This window comes from Symphodus melops (genome assembly GCF_947650265.1).
Source record: "Symphodus melops genome assembly, chromosome: 7".
NCBI lineage: Eukaryota > Metazoa > Chordata > Actinopteri > Labriformes > Labridae > Symphodus > Symphodus melops.
This window is the reverse complement of record NC_136697.1, coordinates 3,452,632-3,466,453: the sequence shown is the minus strand read 5'-3', so window position 1 is coordinate 3,466,453 and position 13,822 is coordinate 3,452,632. Positions and strand designations below refer to the sequence as shown.

The 13,822-nt window shown below is 43.9% G+C and overlaps 2 protein-coding genes across 3 annotated transcripts; one reads left to right on the top strand and one right to left on the bottom strand.

Moving 5' to 3' along the window:
- LOC306827392 (E3 ubiquitin-protein ligase TRIM39-like) lies at nucleotides 1-3,552 on the top strand. Of its 2 annotated transcripts, none has more exons than XM_079349176.1 (2): nucleotides 1-56; nucleotides 1,799-3,552. In XM_079349176.1, exon 2 carries the CDS (start codon nucleotides 1,808-1,810, stop codon nucleotides 3,473-3,475), a length of 1,668 nt encoding a protein of 555 aa, XP_079205302.1. In that variant the 5' UTR covers nucleotides 1-56; nucleotides 1,799-1,807; the 3' UTR covers nucleotides 3,476-3,552. The 2 variants fall into 2 exon arrangements, with proteins under 2 accessions (XP_079205302.1, XP_079205301.1); XM_079349175.1 differs by lacking the exon at nucleotides 1-56 and adding an exon at nucleotides 952-1,017.
- A 222-nt stretch (nucleotides 3,553-3,774) lies between these two features.
- frrs1a (ferric-chelate reductase 1a) lies at nucleotides 3,775-13,597 on the bottom strand. The gene is made up of 17 exons (XM_079348839.1): nucleotides 13,588-13,597; nucleotides 13,220-13,454; nucleotides 12,868-13,010; nucleotides 12,361-12,455; nucleotides 11,319-11,472; nucleotides 11,104-11,217; nucleotides 10,603-10,674; nucleotides 10,359-10,457; nucleotides 9,780-9,930; nucleotides 8,804-8,917; nucleotides 8,159-8,274; nucleotides 7,936-8,022; nucleotides 7,679-7,776; nucleotides 5,095-5,153; nucleotides 4,835-4,981; nucleotides 4,644-4,705; nucleotides 3,775-4,479 (listed from the first exon to the last, which is right to left on the bottom strand). The coding sequence occupies exons 2-17, from the start codon at nucleotides 13,422-13,424 to the stop codon at nucleotides 4,387-4,389; spliced, it is 1,809 nt and encodes a 602-aa protein (XP_079204965.1). The 5' UTR covers nucleotides 13,425-13,454; nucleotides 13,588-13,597; the 3' UTR covers nucleotides 3,775-4,386.
- Nucleotides 13,598-13,822: the final 225 nt, after the last annotated feature.

Here is a 13,822-nt window from a genome sequence, read left to right as displayed (position 1 = left end):
CTTTCTTTCTGCTGGTTTGATTGTGCTAATGTGTGAAACACCGACACCATGTGAAGGTAGGTGAAGACCAGCCTGTCTCTTCATGATGCAAGTGAAATGTTGAAATATGAGCAGTGAGTGCAGAGTACTTTTGAAAAATGATAAATATATGAACATGTCTTATTTATAATTGGTTCATGCCATAATGAGCCATCATGTATTGATTGTGTTGTACGGTGCACTTTTTAAGATTATTCTATGGATGTACATCTAACAGTGTGCTGCCAGCATTGGCTGGATTCTGCACTTTACTGTAATTTTAGTGTGAGCTGCTTTGAGCCTGAGTCAGTGATCATGACTGCTTGTTCCTGTATTTATTTATAGAGACTCTCGCGTTGTCATCGTGTTGATTATGTAACTGTCTTTGTAATGTTGTGTCTGCTGTCATTGTTCTGACTTGTTGCACAACTAATTACTCCAGGAACAAGTTGAGTTGAAGGCAGACTGGTCTGATGCATACTGTACATTTTTCCCAGATCACTGACACATCCTGGTATTTCTGGCGTACTTTGGATCTTTCAAACTACAGAACTGCATGTTGGTCAAATCAGTCCACACTCGTATAGAAGTGAGTGAAAGTGTTTTTTAAAGCTCTGGATGGTTCTTTTGTTGGACATTCATTTAGCTGAACTTTAAAATAAGTACTTTTTTTTTTTTTGTCTTTATGTGTTTTCTGTTTGTGGATATTCGCCTTTGTTTTTTTACACATTGTGACACTTTTTCCTTGTGAATATCCAACTTTAATCTGGTTCAGTATTTAAAGTGCATCAGAGCAGTGTCAAGTGTTCATGCACCAATCACAGCACAGAGCAGGAGTTTAAAGAGAAGGGGATCTTTGAATGACTCACACAGTTAGGAGGCGTGACACTCAAACACTTCCTTGTTTATTAGTTCGAGTCACAAAGTGCGAAAGGGAAACTGTGTGAGGATTCAGGAACATGAGCAGGGTCTTCAGGCGGTTCTTCTCGTCGTTTTCAGGTATGATTAAGGATCAGGTCGGACTGCGTGATTGGCTTGGATTTATTTCTGTGTCTTCCATGTGAGCCGAACAGCCGAGCAGTCGCTCAGTTACAGCCTGCTTCTCTTCATGTTTCACTTTTCATGAAACAGCCGACAAGCTGGGGCTCGCTGTTCCTCTACATGTTAGAGGCCCTGTGTGTGTGTGTGTGTGTGTGTGTGTGTGTGTGTGTGTATGTCTGTGTGTGTGTGTGTGTCTGTCTGTGTGTGTGTGTGTGTGTATGTGTCTGTGTATGTCTGTGTGTGTATGTGTCTGTGTATGTCTGTGTGTGTGTGTGTGTGTGTGTGTGTGTGTGTGTGTGTGTCTGTGTGTGTGTGTCTGTCTGTGCATGTGTGTGTCTGTGTGTGTATGTGTCTGTGTATGTCTGTGTGTGTGTGTGTGTGTGTGTGTTTGTGTGTGTGTTTGTGTCTGTGTGGGTGTGTGTGTGTTTGTGTCTGTGTCTGTGTGGGTGTGTATGTCTGTGTGTGTGTGTCTGTGTGTTTCTGTGTGTTTCTGTGTGTGTGTGTGTGTGTGTATGGCTGCGTGTTTGTGTCTGTCTGTGTGTGTGTGTGTGTGTGTGTCTGTGTGTGTGTGTGTGTGTCTGTCTGTGCATGTGTGTGTCTGTGTGTGTGTGTGTGTGTGTGTATGTGTCTGTGTATGTCTGTGTGTGTGTTGTTGTTTGTTTCTCTTTATTACATATATAAGTTGATGTGTCACATGACGTAATGTGTGTCGTAATTTTACTTTCACTTTTGTTCTCAGCTTGTTGTCATGGCAGCGACCGGCTGTGTTCTGTTTGAGGACCAGTTTCGGTGCTGCATCTGTTTGGATGTTTTCACTGATCCGGTCACCATCCCATGTGGACACAACTTCTGCAAAATGTGCATCACACACAACTGGAACGTGAACAACAAACAGTGCCTGTGTCCGATGTGTAAGAAAGAGTTCCACAGCAGACCTGAGCTGTCCGTCAACACGTTCATCTCTGAGATGGCTGCTGAGTTCAAACAGTCCGCTGGAAAGAAACTGCTCCAAGACTCAGACATAACAGCTGCCAAACCAGGAGAGATCTGCTGTGACGTCTGCACTGGAACCAAACTCAGGGCCTTGAAGTCCTGCTTGACATGTTTAGCCTCCTACTGTGGGATCCACATCGACTCCCATATGGCCGCTGACTCCCTGAAGAGACATCTGCTGACCGATCCTGTGGGGAACATGGAGGCCAGGATGTGTCCGAAGCACAAAAAACCACTGGAGCTGTTCTGTGCGACTGATCAGATCTGTGTGTGCGCTCACTGCACATACTCAGAACACGTGGGTCACAAGATGTCGTCGCTGACAGACGAATTTGAAGCGAAGAAGGCCAAGCTGGAGCAAGCAGACGCTGACATTCAGCAGATGATCCAAGAGAGAAAACAGAAGATCGGTAAAATGAAACTTTTAAAAACACACAGTAAGGACGATGCAGAGAGAGAGGTGGCCAACGGCGTCCGGATCTTCACGCTTCTGATGCAGACTGCAGAGAAAGACCTGAACAAGCTCATGGAGGAGATCGAAGAGAAGCAGGCGACGATGGAGCGAGAGACGGATGGCTTCATCCAAAAACTGGAACAGGAAATCTCTGCGCTGACGAAGAAAACCGCCGAGACCAGGAAGCTCACACACTCTCAGGACTGTCTCCTCCTTCTGGAAACCTACAGATCCATGAACTCTGAAACCAGCACCAAGAAGTGGACTGAGGTCAGGGTCTGTTTACCAGAATATCAGGGCACCGTGGTGAAGGCTGTGACTGAGCTGGAGGAGATGTTACACAGAGAGAAGCTGCAGATGCTCCACGAGGCCAGCCTGAAGAGGGCTCAGCAGTACCCGGTCGATGTGGTTCTCGACCCACATTCAGCAAATCACTGGCTGGTCCTGTCTGATGATAATAAAGAGGTGAGGTATGATGGGGTGCAGAGGGAGAAGCCAGACAACCCAAACAGGTTTTCTCATTATGCCAATGTGGCAGCACAGCAGAGTTTCTGTTCAGGAAGGTTTTACTATGAGGTTCAGGTGAGTGGGAAGACAGACTGGACTCTGGGACTGGTCAAAGAGTCGGTTGACAGGAAAGGAATTATCCCATTAAGCCCAGGGCAGGGGTACTGGTCTATGGGCTTAAGGAATGGAGACCAGTACCTGGTCCTATCTAGCCCTGTCATCAGCCTCAGCCTGGCGTCCAAGCCTCAGAGGGTGGGGGTGTACGTAAGCTACGAGGAGGGTCTGGTCTCCTTTTATGACGTGGATGCGGAGGTCTGTCTTTACTCGTTCACGGACTGCAGCTTCACAGAGACACTCCGTCCTTTCTTCAGTCCCGGTCTTTATTACGGAGGACTGAACTCTGCCCCCCTGGTCATTTTACCTCTCAGCATCACTGATTCAAACCTTTCACTTACTTTATAATATAAGGTTTTAGTGTATGTGTGTCTCTCTGGGTTTCCCTCAGGATCAATACAGTATCTATTGATGACGGGGGGGGGGGGGGGGAGATGGGGTCATAGCCAAAGATTGTAAATGTTAATGGAAGAAGCCTGAGTGATGTCAGTGTGGTCCTGCAGGAGGCACAGCAGCTTCAGATACCTCACTTTATAAACTGTCCTGTATTAACATGCAGCTTTTTGTGAATGTATAGAGAATGTTGAGTGTGTGTGTGTGTGTGTGTGTGTGTGTGTGTGTGTGTGTGTGTGTGTGTGTGCCAAACCACCTGTCAATCAGGACAGCTATATGCAGCTAGCATGGATAACACACACAAATCAAAACAGAGCTGTTTAAAGGTAAACTCCCCCTCAGTGTGTGCCAGTGATGACAATAACGTATCGGACCTAAACACGTTTATTTATACAGTAAAAGGTTGTTGTTGTTTTTTCAATAACCATACTGTTAATTTAAAGGTTTGTTACACCAGCTGCTGACCTGCACCTCTGTTTGATAGATTTGATGATGACTTTGTTGTTGTTTTGTTTGACTCATGATGTAACGTGAATAAACGTGAGCTGCTCTGCTTCCCTCTCTCCGTCCTCAAATGTGATCCGTGTAGAAGAACGACGGTAAAATACTGGTGACGTTCTGAAGACAACACGTGGAGCTTTAAACAAGCTTAAAAACATCTACGGTGTTTGTCTGATTCAGGGCTGCTCTGCCAATTCTATGAAACACTTCAAATTGAATACCAGTACTTATTACTTTGTATTCATAAAGTACATCTTCTATATAACTTATCATTTACAAAGCTCTTGTTTTAAATAAGGAATATTTTGAGTCATAAAGTGGACGTCCTTGTGATCAGAGAAGTCTGTCGTTGTCCGGACCGTTCCTCAGAGTTCAGCGACAGAAGACAACAAAGCCAGCAGGAATCCAGCGTTTCCCAGAGCGAACACCGCCAGGAGAAGAGACTTCATGAACGAGCTCTGAAAGATCGAAAAACCTCATCTCACTATCGTCTCTTTATGCCCAGTTTATCAAGATCTTCAATATTGGTTCATTTATTCAAAGTAGTTTGCTGATGATTTTTTTCTAGTTTCAAGGACCCCGTCAGGCAGGTACATTTGTGTTTTTTGCAGATGATACCTACCAAGTTGTGATTCTCTGATTGGTCTGAGGTGATCAGTTGTGTTTGGTCCGAGTTGATCGATGCTGCTCGACAAACAGATAGTTGGATTAAAACACGTAAATGTGGAAACATGAAGACATGTGAACACTCTCTCTACAGTCATGGTAATCAGAAAACAAAATGAAACTGAAAGTAAAATCCAATTTTCATACAGTTTTTCGAGGAGCAGCGGTGCATGTGAATCAGGAAGACGGTCCTGAATGAGACCAGCCATGTCACGTAGCCAATCAGAACGTTTGTTGCCCAGGGCTGGGGGAGCAGCAGTGATGATTGACGCATCCCTGTTGCCATGGCAATCACTGCAAACACACAGGGGGTTATACTCTGTCAGGTATCCCTGGTAGGTACGGTGGTTTTTTTAGAAATAGTTTACTCAGCTGTTTTCTGGAAATGTGTTTTAAATCAAACCGACCTGCCATGATCTCGGTCACAGTCCCAAATCCAAAGTGGGCCCAGTTAAAGATGTATCTCCTGAAAAGATAGCACTGATTTAGCTTTTAATTCAAATATAGGAAGTTACTGAAAAATACTTTCAGTCACTAAATACTTTAATTTATCATGAAGACAGCTGTTAGTCCTCTTATACAGGAACATCAAACATCTATAAAAAAGAAAACCGGTGTTTAAAAATGTCAATAAAATATTTATATATATATTTAAAAAAAAGAAAACCTATAAAATGTTTTGGGGGGGTGCCTTTATTTTCACAGCCCATATTTGTTGTGCAACTTGAGTGTGATTACAGAAATCCAAGAAGAGGAAGACGACTGAGGAGTTTGAAAAAAGGTCTTTCTGCTTGTGGCACCTCTTCATTCGTTCGTCATGACAACCTTCTGCACAGTGGCGCCCCCTGGCACACAGCTGGTGCCCTTTAATTCCCCCCCCGCCTCTTAAATAGCCTCAGTCTCCCACTGCCGGCAGGCTGCATGTTTGACACACGATTCATGCTGACCTACTTGTCTGAAAAAAACTGAAACAGAAAATAAATACATTTTTAAAGAGTGGTTTAAAATGTGTCCAGTCTGCAGAGATCGAGCATTGTAATCAATACTGACGTCCTCCCTCTGTTTCTAGTTTAAACACAAGTGACAGAGAAATGAACAAGATCAAGAAAGGGTCATCCTCTGAGCGAGAAAAGTGGACGTGAAAGTCATTCTCTCTGTAGGGACCTAAAGAACTCGGAGGAGGCAGTACGAGCTGGATGCAAGGCGTAGGTGGTCTTCACTCATTGTGGATCTGGACTTGGACTTGATGGTTTTCATGAGAGGAAGCAGACTCACACAAATAGGTCAATCCTTGAAAGGGATGTTAGGTTCAAAGGCACGTCTTCTGACATCAGGATACTGACTCATTTTATTCTGTGCCTTAACGAGGCTCAGCCGTAATCCCGTCTTTGTAGATTTATAAATTGATCCCACGACGGCCTGATATTGTTTCAGGATGTGGAAGCTCCACACACACAGTCAAGACGAGCACGCACACACAGCTCTGCTCGCTCAGCAGAAACCATCTCACCTCTGTAACACCTCTATTACCAGGCCGACCTCAGACGACTCTACCGAGGTAAGATCCCTTGTTACCACATTCAGATTGAAGGTGAAAAGTCCCGGGGCCGTTGAAACGACGGGGCTCGTGATGCTACTTTATATCTACTGTGTAAAACACAGGAATCTGGCCACGAGCTCCACGGCGCTCCTGAAATTCTGACGCGATGCTCTGAACTTGCTCGTCACAACGTGCAGTGTCGAGCTGTGTGACAGCTTTACCCTTGACATGTAGTTTTGCCTGCATGAGAGGAAAGTTGGACGGGTCAGAGCGCTGCAGCCTTCTTGACAGCACTGTAGCTTTCTTCAAAGTGTGCTCACTGAACTGATCATGATGATTACATCTTGATCTCTAGCCTGCAGCTCTAAATAAAGCTCACTGAGCAGGCGAGTGAGAAATGATGAATCCAAAAGCCCCTGCATATTCTGCGTGTTTCAAACATACAGTGGGGGGTTCAATCCCCTATTGTCGGACGAAAAAATAGATATTTTAAAAACTCACAAGTCAATCGTTTTGAAAGGGACTCGCTCTGATGGATGGTTATCTGAGACTGTGTGACTGTTCATTTCAGGACGCTGTGGTTCTGCTCACAGCACCATGAACTCCCCTGTCTGCGCCGTCTCAAGGTCCAGTTCACACTTTTGCTGCTCAAGCACAAACACGAGCCGTTCAGTTTCCTGCTGTTTTGTGTGTGACGGAGGAAAGAAGCTCTATCTGCACCTTCACTCTGACTGAGCTCAGCTCTGTTCACGGAGAGATGACGAGCAGGGAGAAGAGGGGACACAGGGACAGACCTCACGGATGTGATAAAACAAAAACTTCTCCCTGATTGGAGCGAGCGAGAGCCGCTCTTCCAGACAAACGCACTCACATCCCTGTCACATGTAATGGCTTCCAGATCGTCTGCAGCGATGCTGACAAAGTGTGAACGTGTGCCCTTGTTAAAGCCCTCAGGAGACCCTGGACTAGTTAAGAGAATTATAGATGTCAGACTTTTAGGAGCTGATTATCAACATAATATGTGGTGTTTGTGTGAGTCACCTTTGTCTATATAAGGTAGAAACCTTTATACTGGTCAGGTGTTTCACCCAGAAGGACAAAACAGTATTTAAAGCAGCGGCACGCAGTGGTTACCAGCCAAATGGACAAAAATGAATGAGTGGCATGATTAACAAAGAGGTTTCACTGGGACTTTCATTCACCAGAAAAGGTGACATTAGACATAGACATACTGCCAGCTCACAGCAGGAGGCAACGGTAATCCTGTAGTTCAAAAACAAAGAAGTAGGAACAGGCGGACCAGACGTGAGCTTTTATTTTGATAATCAGAAGCTCCTGAAGCTCCAGGAGGCGGGGCTTCAGGCTCTGAAAATCGTCTCCACAGACAGGGGTGAGTCAGCCTATATGCTCACTTCTTATATTCAGGATGATGTTAAAGTGTGAGTACTTACCTTGCTGAGTCCGGGGCGGGTCGGACTGCAGCCATTAGTGGCTGAATTAGAGACAATGCAAGAACAGAGAGCCCAAGGTACGGATGAAGACCTGCACCCTGTTCAAACACAAACATGGGACACACACAAAGAGGTAAATCAAACTCTAAGATGTGTTTGTCTGAATCCTAACGTCTCTGTGTCAAAGGTCAAACTCCCGTGAAGACGCCACGATCAAGCGAAACGTGAGCGCGTGCGGTTCTGTGGGTAAATCGTACCTTGCTCCAACTTCTCCTGTAGAGAAACGGGAGGCAAAACGATGCCGAGGTCAGAGCCACGGTAAGCATCATCAGTCCGCGGTGAACCTGCACACACACATACACACACACACACACACACGCACGCACACACACACACACAGCTGTAACCACCTGCTTGGGCTTGGAACAGCTCCTAATCATACTCTGTGTGTGTGTGTGTGTGTGTGTGTGTAACAGCTACCTGGAACCACACTTTCTGACCAAGAAGAGATTGATTTGGCCAGTCAGGTTTATAGAAGCTAGCGATGAGTGTACCAACACTTCCTGTTAGCATCCAGGCTAGCATCATTAGTGCACCTGGAGAAGCAGAGGCAGCGTTTTAAACCTCTGTAAAGTAACATTTGCATTTAACTAACAATCTGATCCTGGACCATTTCAACCAAATGAACGCTCCTCAACTTCTTTGTCAGACTGTAAAGATTGTTGGACCCATGTCAGACATGATCCTTCCCTTAATAACTGCTGGCTACAACCAGAGTCATAAAAAATTAGCCGTCATTCTGTTGTTGTCCAGTGATAACCAGCGGGTATCAACAATAAGCGTAACATGTTTGCCATTAAATGATACATATGTAAATAACTAGTTCAATAACAATCCTGCCTCTCGATTGCATCACCTGCTTCTGACTGTTTAATCTAAATGTTCGGATAAATAAGGTTTTCTGATGATGTTTTGTCTGACACTTGGATTCATGAAGATATCTGATGATCATCACATTGTTTTACATTAAAGCCACCAAGGGAGAAAAGTTCAACCCTACACTATTTATCTATGGGTGGCCAGCGACTCTGCCTGTAAAATGTAAAAATGAAGAACTGTACCCACCATGTGTTTTCATTAGGATGGGTGCCCGGGATCCCCGCAGGACTTCAGGGGGTCCAGTGATGAGTTTACTCTGGGTGGAGATTAATGGCTGCCGGCTGTGTTGCAATAATATGCCTGCATGACATGAATACATAGAGTTTGAAACACAAAAACTGTACATGACAGAAAACTGTGTTACATGATGAAAGTAGTGTGATTACAAATAGCATGGTTAGTTCCAGGTCGTCTCAGTCCTTGCTGTGTGGAGAGTGGATCAGACCAGCAGTTTACAGAGGTAGCTGTGTCGTAGCCTGACGTGGTTCAGAAGATTCATCTGCTGTTTGTATTATTATTATTTTTGTTTCCGTCCGTGTTCGTTCAGATTGTTTTCTCTGATGCTAACAGGTCACTGTTACTGCACCTCAGTGTCATCATTGCTAATCTACACCTATTACATGTTTTATACTGAATCTTCCTGTGACAGTATGGTCTGATGAGTTATTAGTGTTATTATTTATTTATTTCATATTTCATCTCATGAAGAAATTGATTGTTAACTGATTTCAATTCAAAACAAAAAATCAAATTCTCATCCCGTCACTTTTTTACTTTAAATAACACTGAAGATGTTAGCTGTAGTCGATTTGGCACCACTGGCGTTACCCATAGACAACGTATACAAGTGGACAGCATGCCGAAACCTTTCTCTGTTGGAAATAGATGAAGCCAAAATGCCTCTGTGGGAAAAATGTTCCACCAAGTCTGTGCAGGGATTGTCAGGACGAGCTGCAGTGTGGACGTCACGCTACTTCTGCTTACACACAGTTTTCCTACGAAACAGCAACGGTCCCTCAGGTGGCTTCACTCGAGGCGAGGTATTTCACTGTTGATTCTTACGACAGTCATGTTTGTACTTGAGACACAGAAAGCTAGTTTCAGTGTGTGTGTGTGTGTGTGTGTGTGTGTGTGTGTGTGTGTGTGTGTGTGTGAGCATTACCGTAGTGACTATCTCCATGAGCCAGAAACAGATAGTAGTCTCTGTCCAGATTGTAGCGAGCTGGTTCCTGATTGGCCAGTCTGACTGGTCTACTGAACCTGCACTGAATTGCTCCGTCTGCCAGTCGCCATGACACCGAGGATAGACCAGTCTGCAAACACACAGACATAAGAATTATAATGTGGTTAGCCTAGCTTAGCATAACATGAGCATCAGTTGCTTTGCTGACTAACATTTTCAAGCAAAAATAAATATTTTGGGGGAAGAAGTGACGTCGCTAATTATATAGAGTACCTGGACTTTGCTCCGGCACTCGTTGCCTGATACAGTCTATCAGATCAGGTTTTGGTCTTTTGCAGGCAGCCCCACTGTGAAATCCTCCCAGATGAGAGTTTTTGATAGAGTCACTTCTTGTTCCCTCCTGCTCTAAGCCATTTATGCTAAGCTAGGCTAACCATACCCTTATCTAAAATACTATGTATCTATTCTTATTAACACACTGAATGGTTGATTATCTTTGTCTCGGACACGGGTATAATAAAAACATTGTGGACTAAAGAGAAAGTTTTAATTCGTCACCTGTGACTCATCCTCGGGTTGAGTTCGTCCAAGTACAAAGGCAGCGCTCACTGATACTCTATCCCCTTCTTTGACACACATGTACACGTCGTCATTGCCCTTCACACGAACAGAGAAAAACATGCATACAAAATAAAGATGCCGTTAACTGTTGTACCCAGGTTATTGATGGTAAACACAGTGAGCAAAGCAGCAGACACATTTCAGGATGTATGGACTCTGCACAGATTGTTATAGCACCTACCATCCATGTGTCCAAGGACAGCGCAAAGGCAACGTATCCTTCTGCCGGCCCACTCAGCTCAAACATCACCGACTGCAGAGAAAGACTGTGAATGCATTACTGGTGTCACTTCAGAGTCCAGTCGACGTGACCACATCTGTCAACATGTGTCTCCAGTTTCTAAACTATTTCACAAGGTAGCATCTATGAGGTGATTTAAAATGTACCTTATTTAACCACTAGAGGTCGCTCAAAGACCCTGATCTGTGTATGTGTTGTGCACCTTGTTCTAGAGAGCGTGAGCTCAAGGCCGATTAAGAACAAGTGGAAATCTTATTTGACAGCTCCAGAGCAGACAAAGCCTCCCCTCCACTGGTGAAATAAGAATATCCTGATTTCATGCTCCAAAGAAGCAGAGTACCTGGCTTTGAAAGGCACCTGGCACCTTTGTAAAGGATTCACGACATTAGCACCTTTATTTGTATAAAAAGAACCAGTGAATACATGTGTTGTTGTTCAAACCTTTGATCCGTCTGTTGTCATTGACAAGAAGAAGCAGAGATGGTCTTCTTTTGGATCGCACCCTGGAGGATCCTGCAGGCAGGATTTTGATTGGCCACATCCCTGTGAGGTAATCTTAAGTGTGTGATAAAGTGATCGTTATACCTCATACCACATGTGAATTTATCAAAGACTTCATGTTCAATCTGCTGCAAACATCCAGATGTGAGACTCACGGGCTCGGGCAGGATGGAGCTCGTGGTTGTTTGTGATGAAGGAGGGGTGGTCCTGCTCACCGGCTGTGTCGGGTTCGGAGTAAAACCTTCCTCACTGATGATTGGTCCAGGAAGCTTCTCCCAAAATACTTTAAACTGTTGAACTACAGTCACACTGAACCAATGAAACACAAGCATTAACATTTGTTGTGACACCGCTGATTGGCTCCTCCAGGGGAAACCCAAAAATCCTAAACTATGATTGGCTACTTGCCTTTTCAGAGGCGGGACTTAAAATAAACTATATTTACTATGTTGCTAAAGCTTTCTTTGCATTTCAATGAAGGACTTTTTTTTGAGCCTTTAAAGAATTTGGCTGAGATGGATACGCTGTTAAAACAATATAAACAGGAATATGATGATACGTTAATGAAGTAGATTATTAGAGGCAGAGACCGTAAATTAATTGTATTTATCTTTTGTTTTATTTGTCGACACAAAATTCAGGCCATTCGTACAGAAGTCAATGCCCTGACGTGGACACGCCCCTTAAGTCATGTAAAAAAATAGAAGCTTAGCATCTTGTTAACTTTTTTTTCTCTGTCTTTGAAAGAAAGTTAAAGTGTACACCTTCAGTTTTGCTTGTATTTCAAACTAATGAGTTTTTGCTGTTCTCGTTTATGATGCCATGAAATGGTATCAAATGTGTTGATTGGCAGTTGTGTTGACAAATGCAGCTACTGAAGCTTGAATGAAACAGATTATCAGAGTGGAGGAACAGTGAGAGGAAATGTAACAAACACGAGTCATTGAGTTTGTCAAACAACGATTCTCTGCTTCAACATTGACCCCAGACTGTTGAGGACTTTGCAGACTAGAGCGATATCTTTGTCCTTTTATCAGTAAGTTCAGTCTCTCAGCTGATCTCTACTGCTCAGACTCTGATGTCATACGCCAGAATAGTTGTGAGGGATTATTTTGGTTTCACTTTTATGCAATGGGAGGAAGTAGAGATGCCTTCTTTGATAAGCTTTACATTTGACGATTAAGTGAAAAAACTCACAAAAACTGAACCTGGTCTACAGGATAGGGAGGAGGGGTCCAGATGAAAGATACCTCTTTCTTCTGGACAGCACTTGTATGGCTCACCGCTGAACCCTGGGCACACACAGACAAACACACATGCAACATCGACATTCTCATTTATTTATGCAGCAAGGACATCCCACAGTGCAGCGAATTCCCCAAATCTACTGTAAGAGGAGCATGAGTGAAGATATGACCTTCCAGGGCGCTCGCTGGATTGGTTTATTATTGACGCGTTAGGGAGAACAGCCACAACATTTTTTGTTTAGATGGGAAAGTTAGAGGACAGAAGCAACGTTCAAATATCTGCAGGTAGGACCGTTGTTGTCTGTCTTTATGATTCCATAAAGGACATATAGTTCCTCTTTACTTGAGTGCATCCCCTTAGGCTTGTGAATAATTACTTTACTCTAATTTAAGGAATGTTATAAAACTGCATTGTTTTATAAACAGGAAGTGAAGTTGAGTCGATGTGCATGTTTACCTTGAGATTATTACAGGTGAGCAGCTGAGTCCTCTTTGGATCGATCAAGGTAAACGTACCCACTGTGGATGCAGAGCCCTGATTGGCTGTATCTCTTGCCTGAAGCAGGAAGCCTGTAAAGTATGTACGTCCAGAGAGGACGACTGAAAGAAAAGGAGTTTACAAAGAGTCGAATCAAACCATTTAAGCCAGGGGTAACAACTTCTTGTGTTTATTACAACTCATAGACTTCGTTAGCAGAACCCTGCGGCCTGTTCTTAAACAGATTTTATATTGAGGTGACATTGTTTAACCTACTGGATTCCTGAACTCTATTTCTAACATTAAAGGCTTTAGTGGTTCACAGTGTTACCGAGGATCTGGTCTGCTGGTCCGTACGTAGTGGCGTTGACTGTGACGAGGTAGGGGCTGGGAGTGGGCTGACCATGGGCATGATGGCTTGGCTTCATGCCATGACAGGCTTTGGCGACTTTGCCGTTGGCATAGCAGTCTGCTGGCACCCAGTAACAAACCAGGACAGCCAAAAAGAGAAGACAACTAAAGCCTGCAGGAGACATCAGTGACTACAGGACGTCCACAAACCAAGTCTGAAATAAAAGAGCATCAGACTATTCATCAAAACAGTTCAAAAAGATAAATATGTAAAAAAAGTGTCTGTGCTGCACTAATCTACATGCACGTTCAACCAAACAACAAAAAATCAAAGAATAAATCACTCACTTTGTAGATTCAGAAATGAATTGTCTTCAAACTGTGGGCTGTCTTATAAAATCCTCTGGATCTAGTTTTCAAAAGGTTTGATCCAGAAGAAAAAAAATCCGAATTTGTTAATCCACTTTATTTCTACAAATGATCGTGTAATCCAGCTCACTGTTATCCTGGTTGTTCAAAGGCAAACTGGATGGGATCACCCTGATTCAGGTACTTTTACTGATCACTAAATCCAGATTATTGG

Bases quoted from the DNA above. Each gene is read 5' to 3' on its own strand.
- frrs1a (XM_079348839.1), bottom strand. From the start codon at position 13,424: ATGTCTCCTGCAGGCTTTAGTTGTCTTCTCTTTTTGGCTGTCCTGGTT. The intron at 8,275-8,803 runs GTGGGTACAGTT...CTGCTTCTCCAG, and splicing joins CATCCTAATGAAAACACATG to GTGCACTAATGATGCTAGCC. The intron at 4,480-4,643 runs GTAGGTATCATC...TCGATCTTTCAG, and splicing joins AATCAGAGAATCACAACTTG to AGCTCGTTCATGAAGTCTCT.
- LOC306827392 (XM_079349176.1), top strand. From the start codon at position 1,808: ATGGCAGCGACCGGCTGTGTTCTGTTTGAGGACCAGTTTCGGTGCTGC.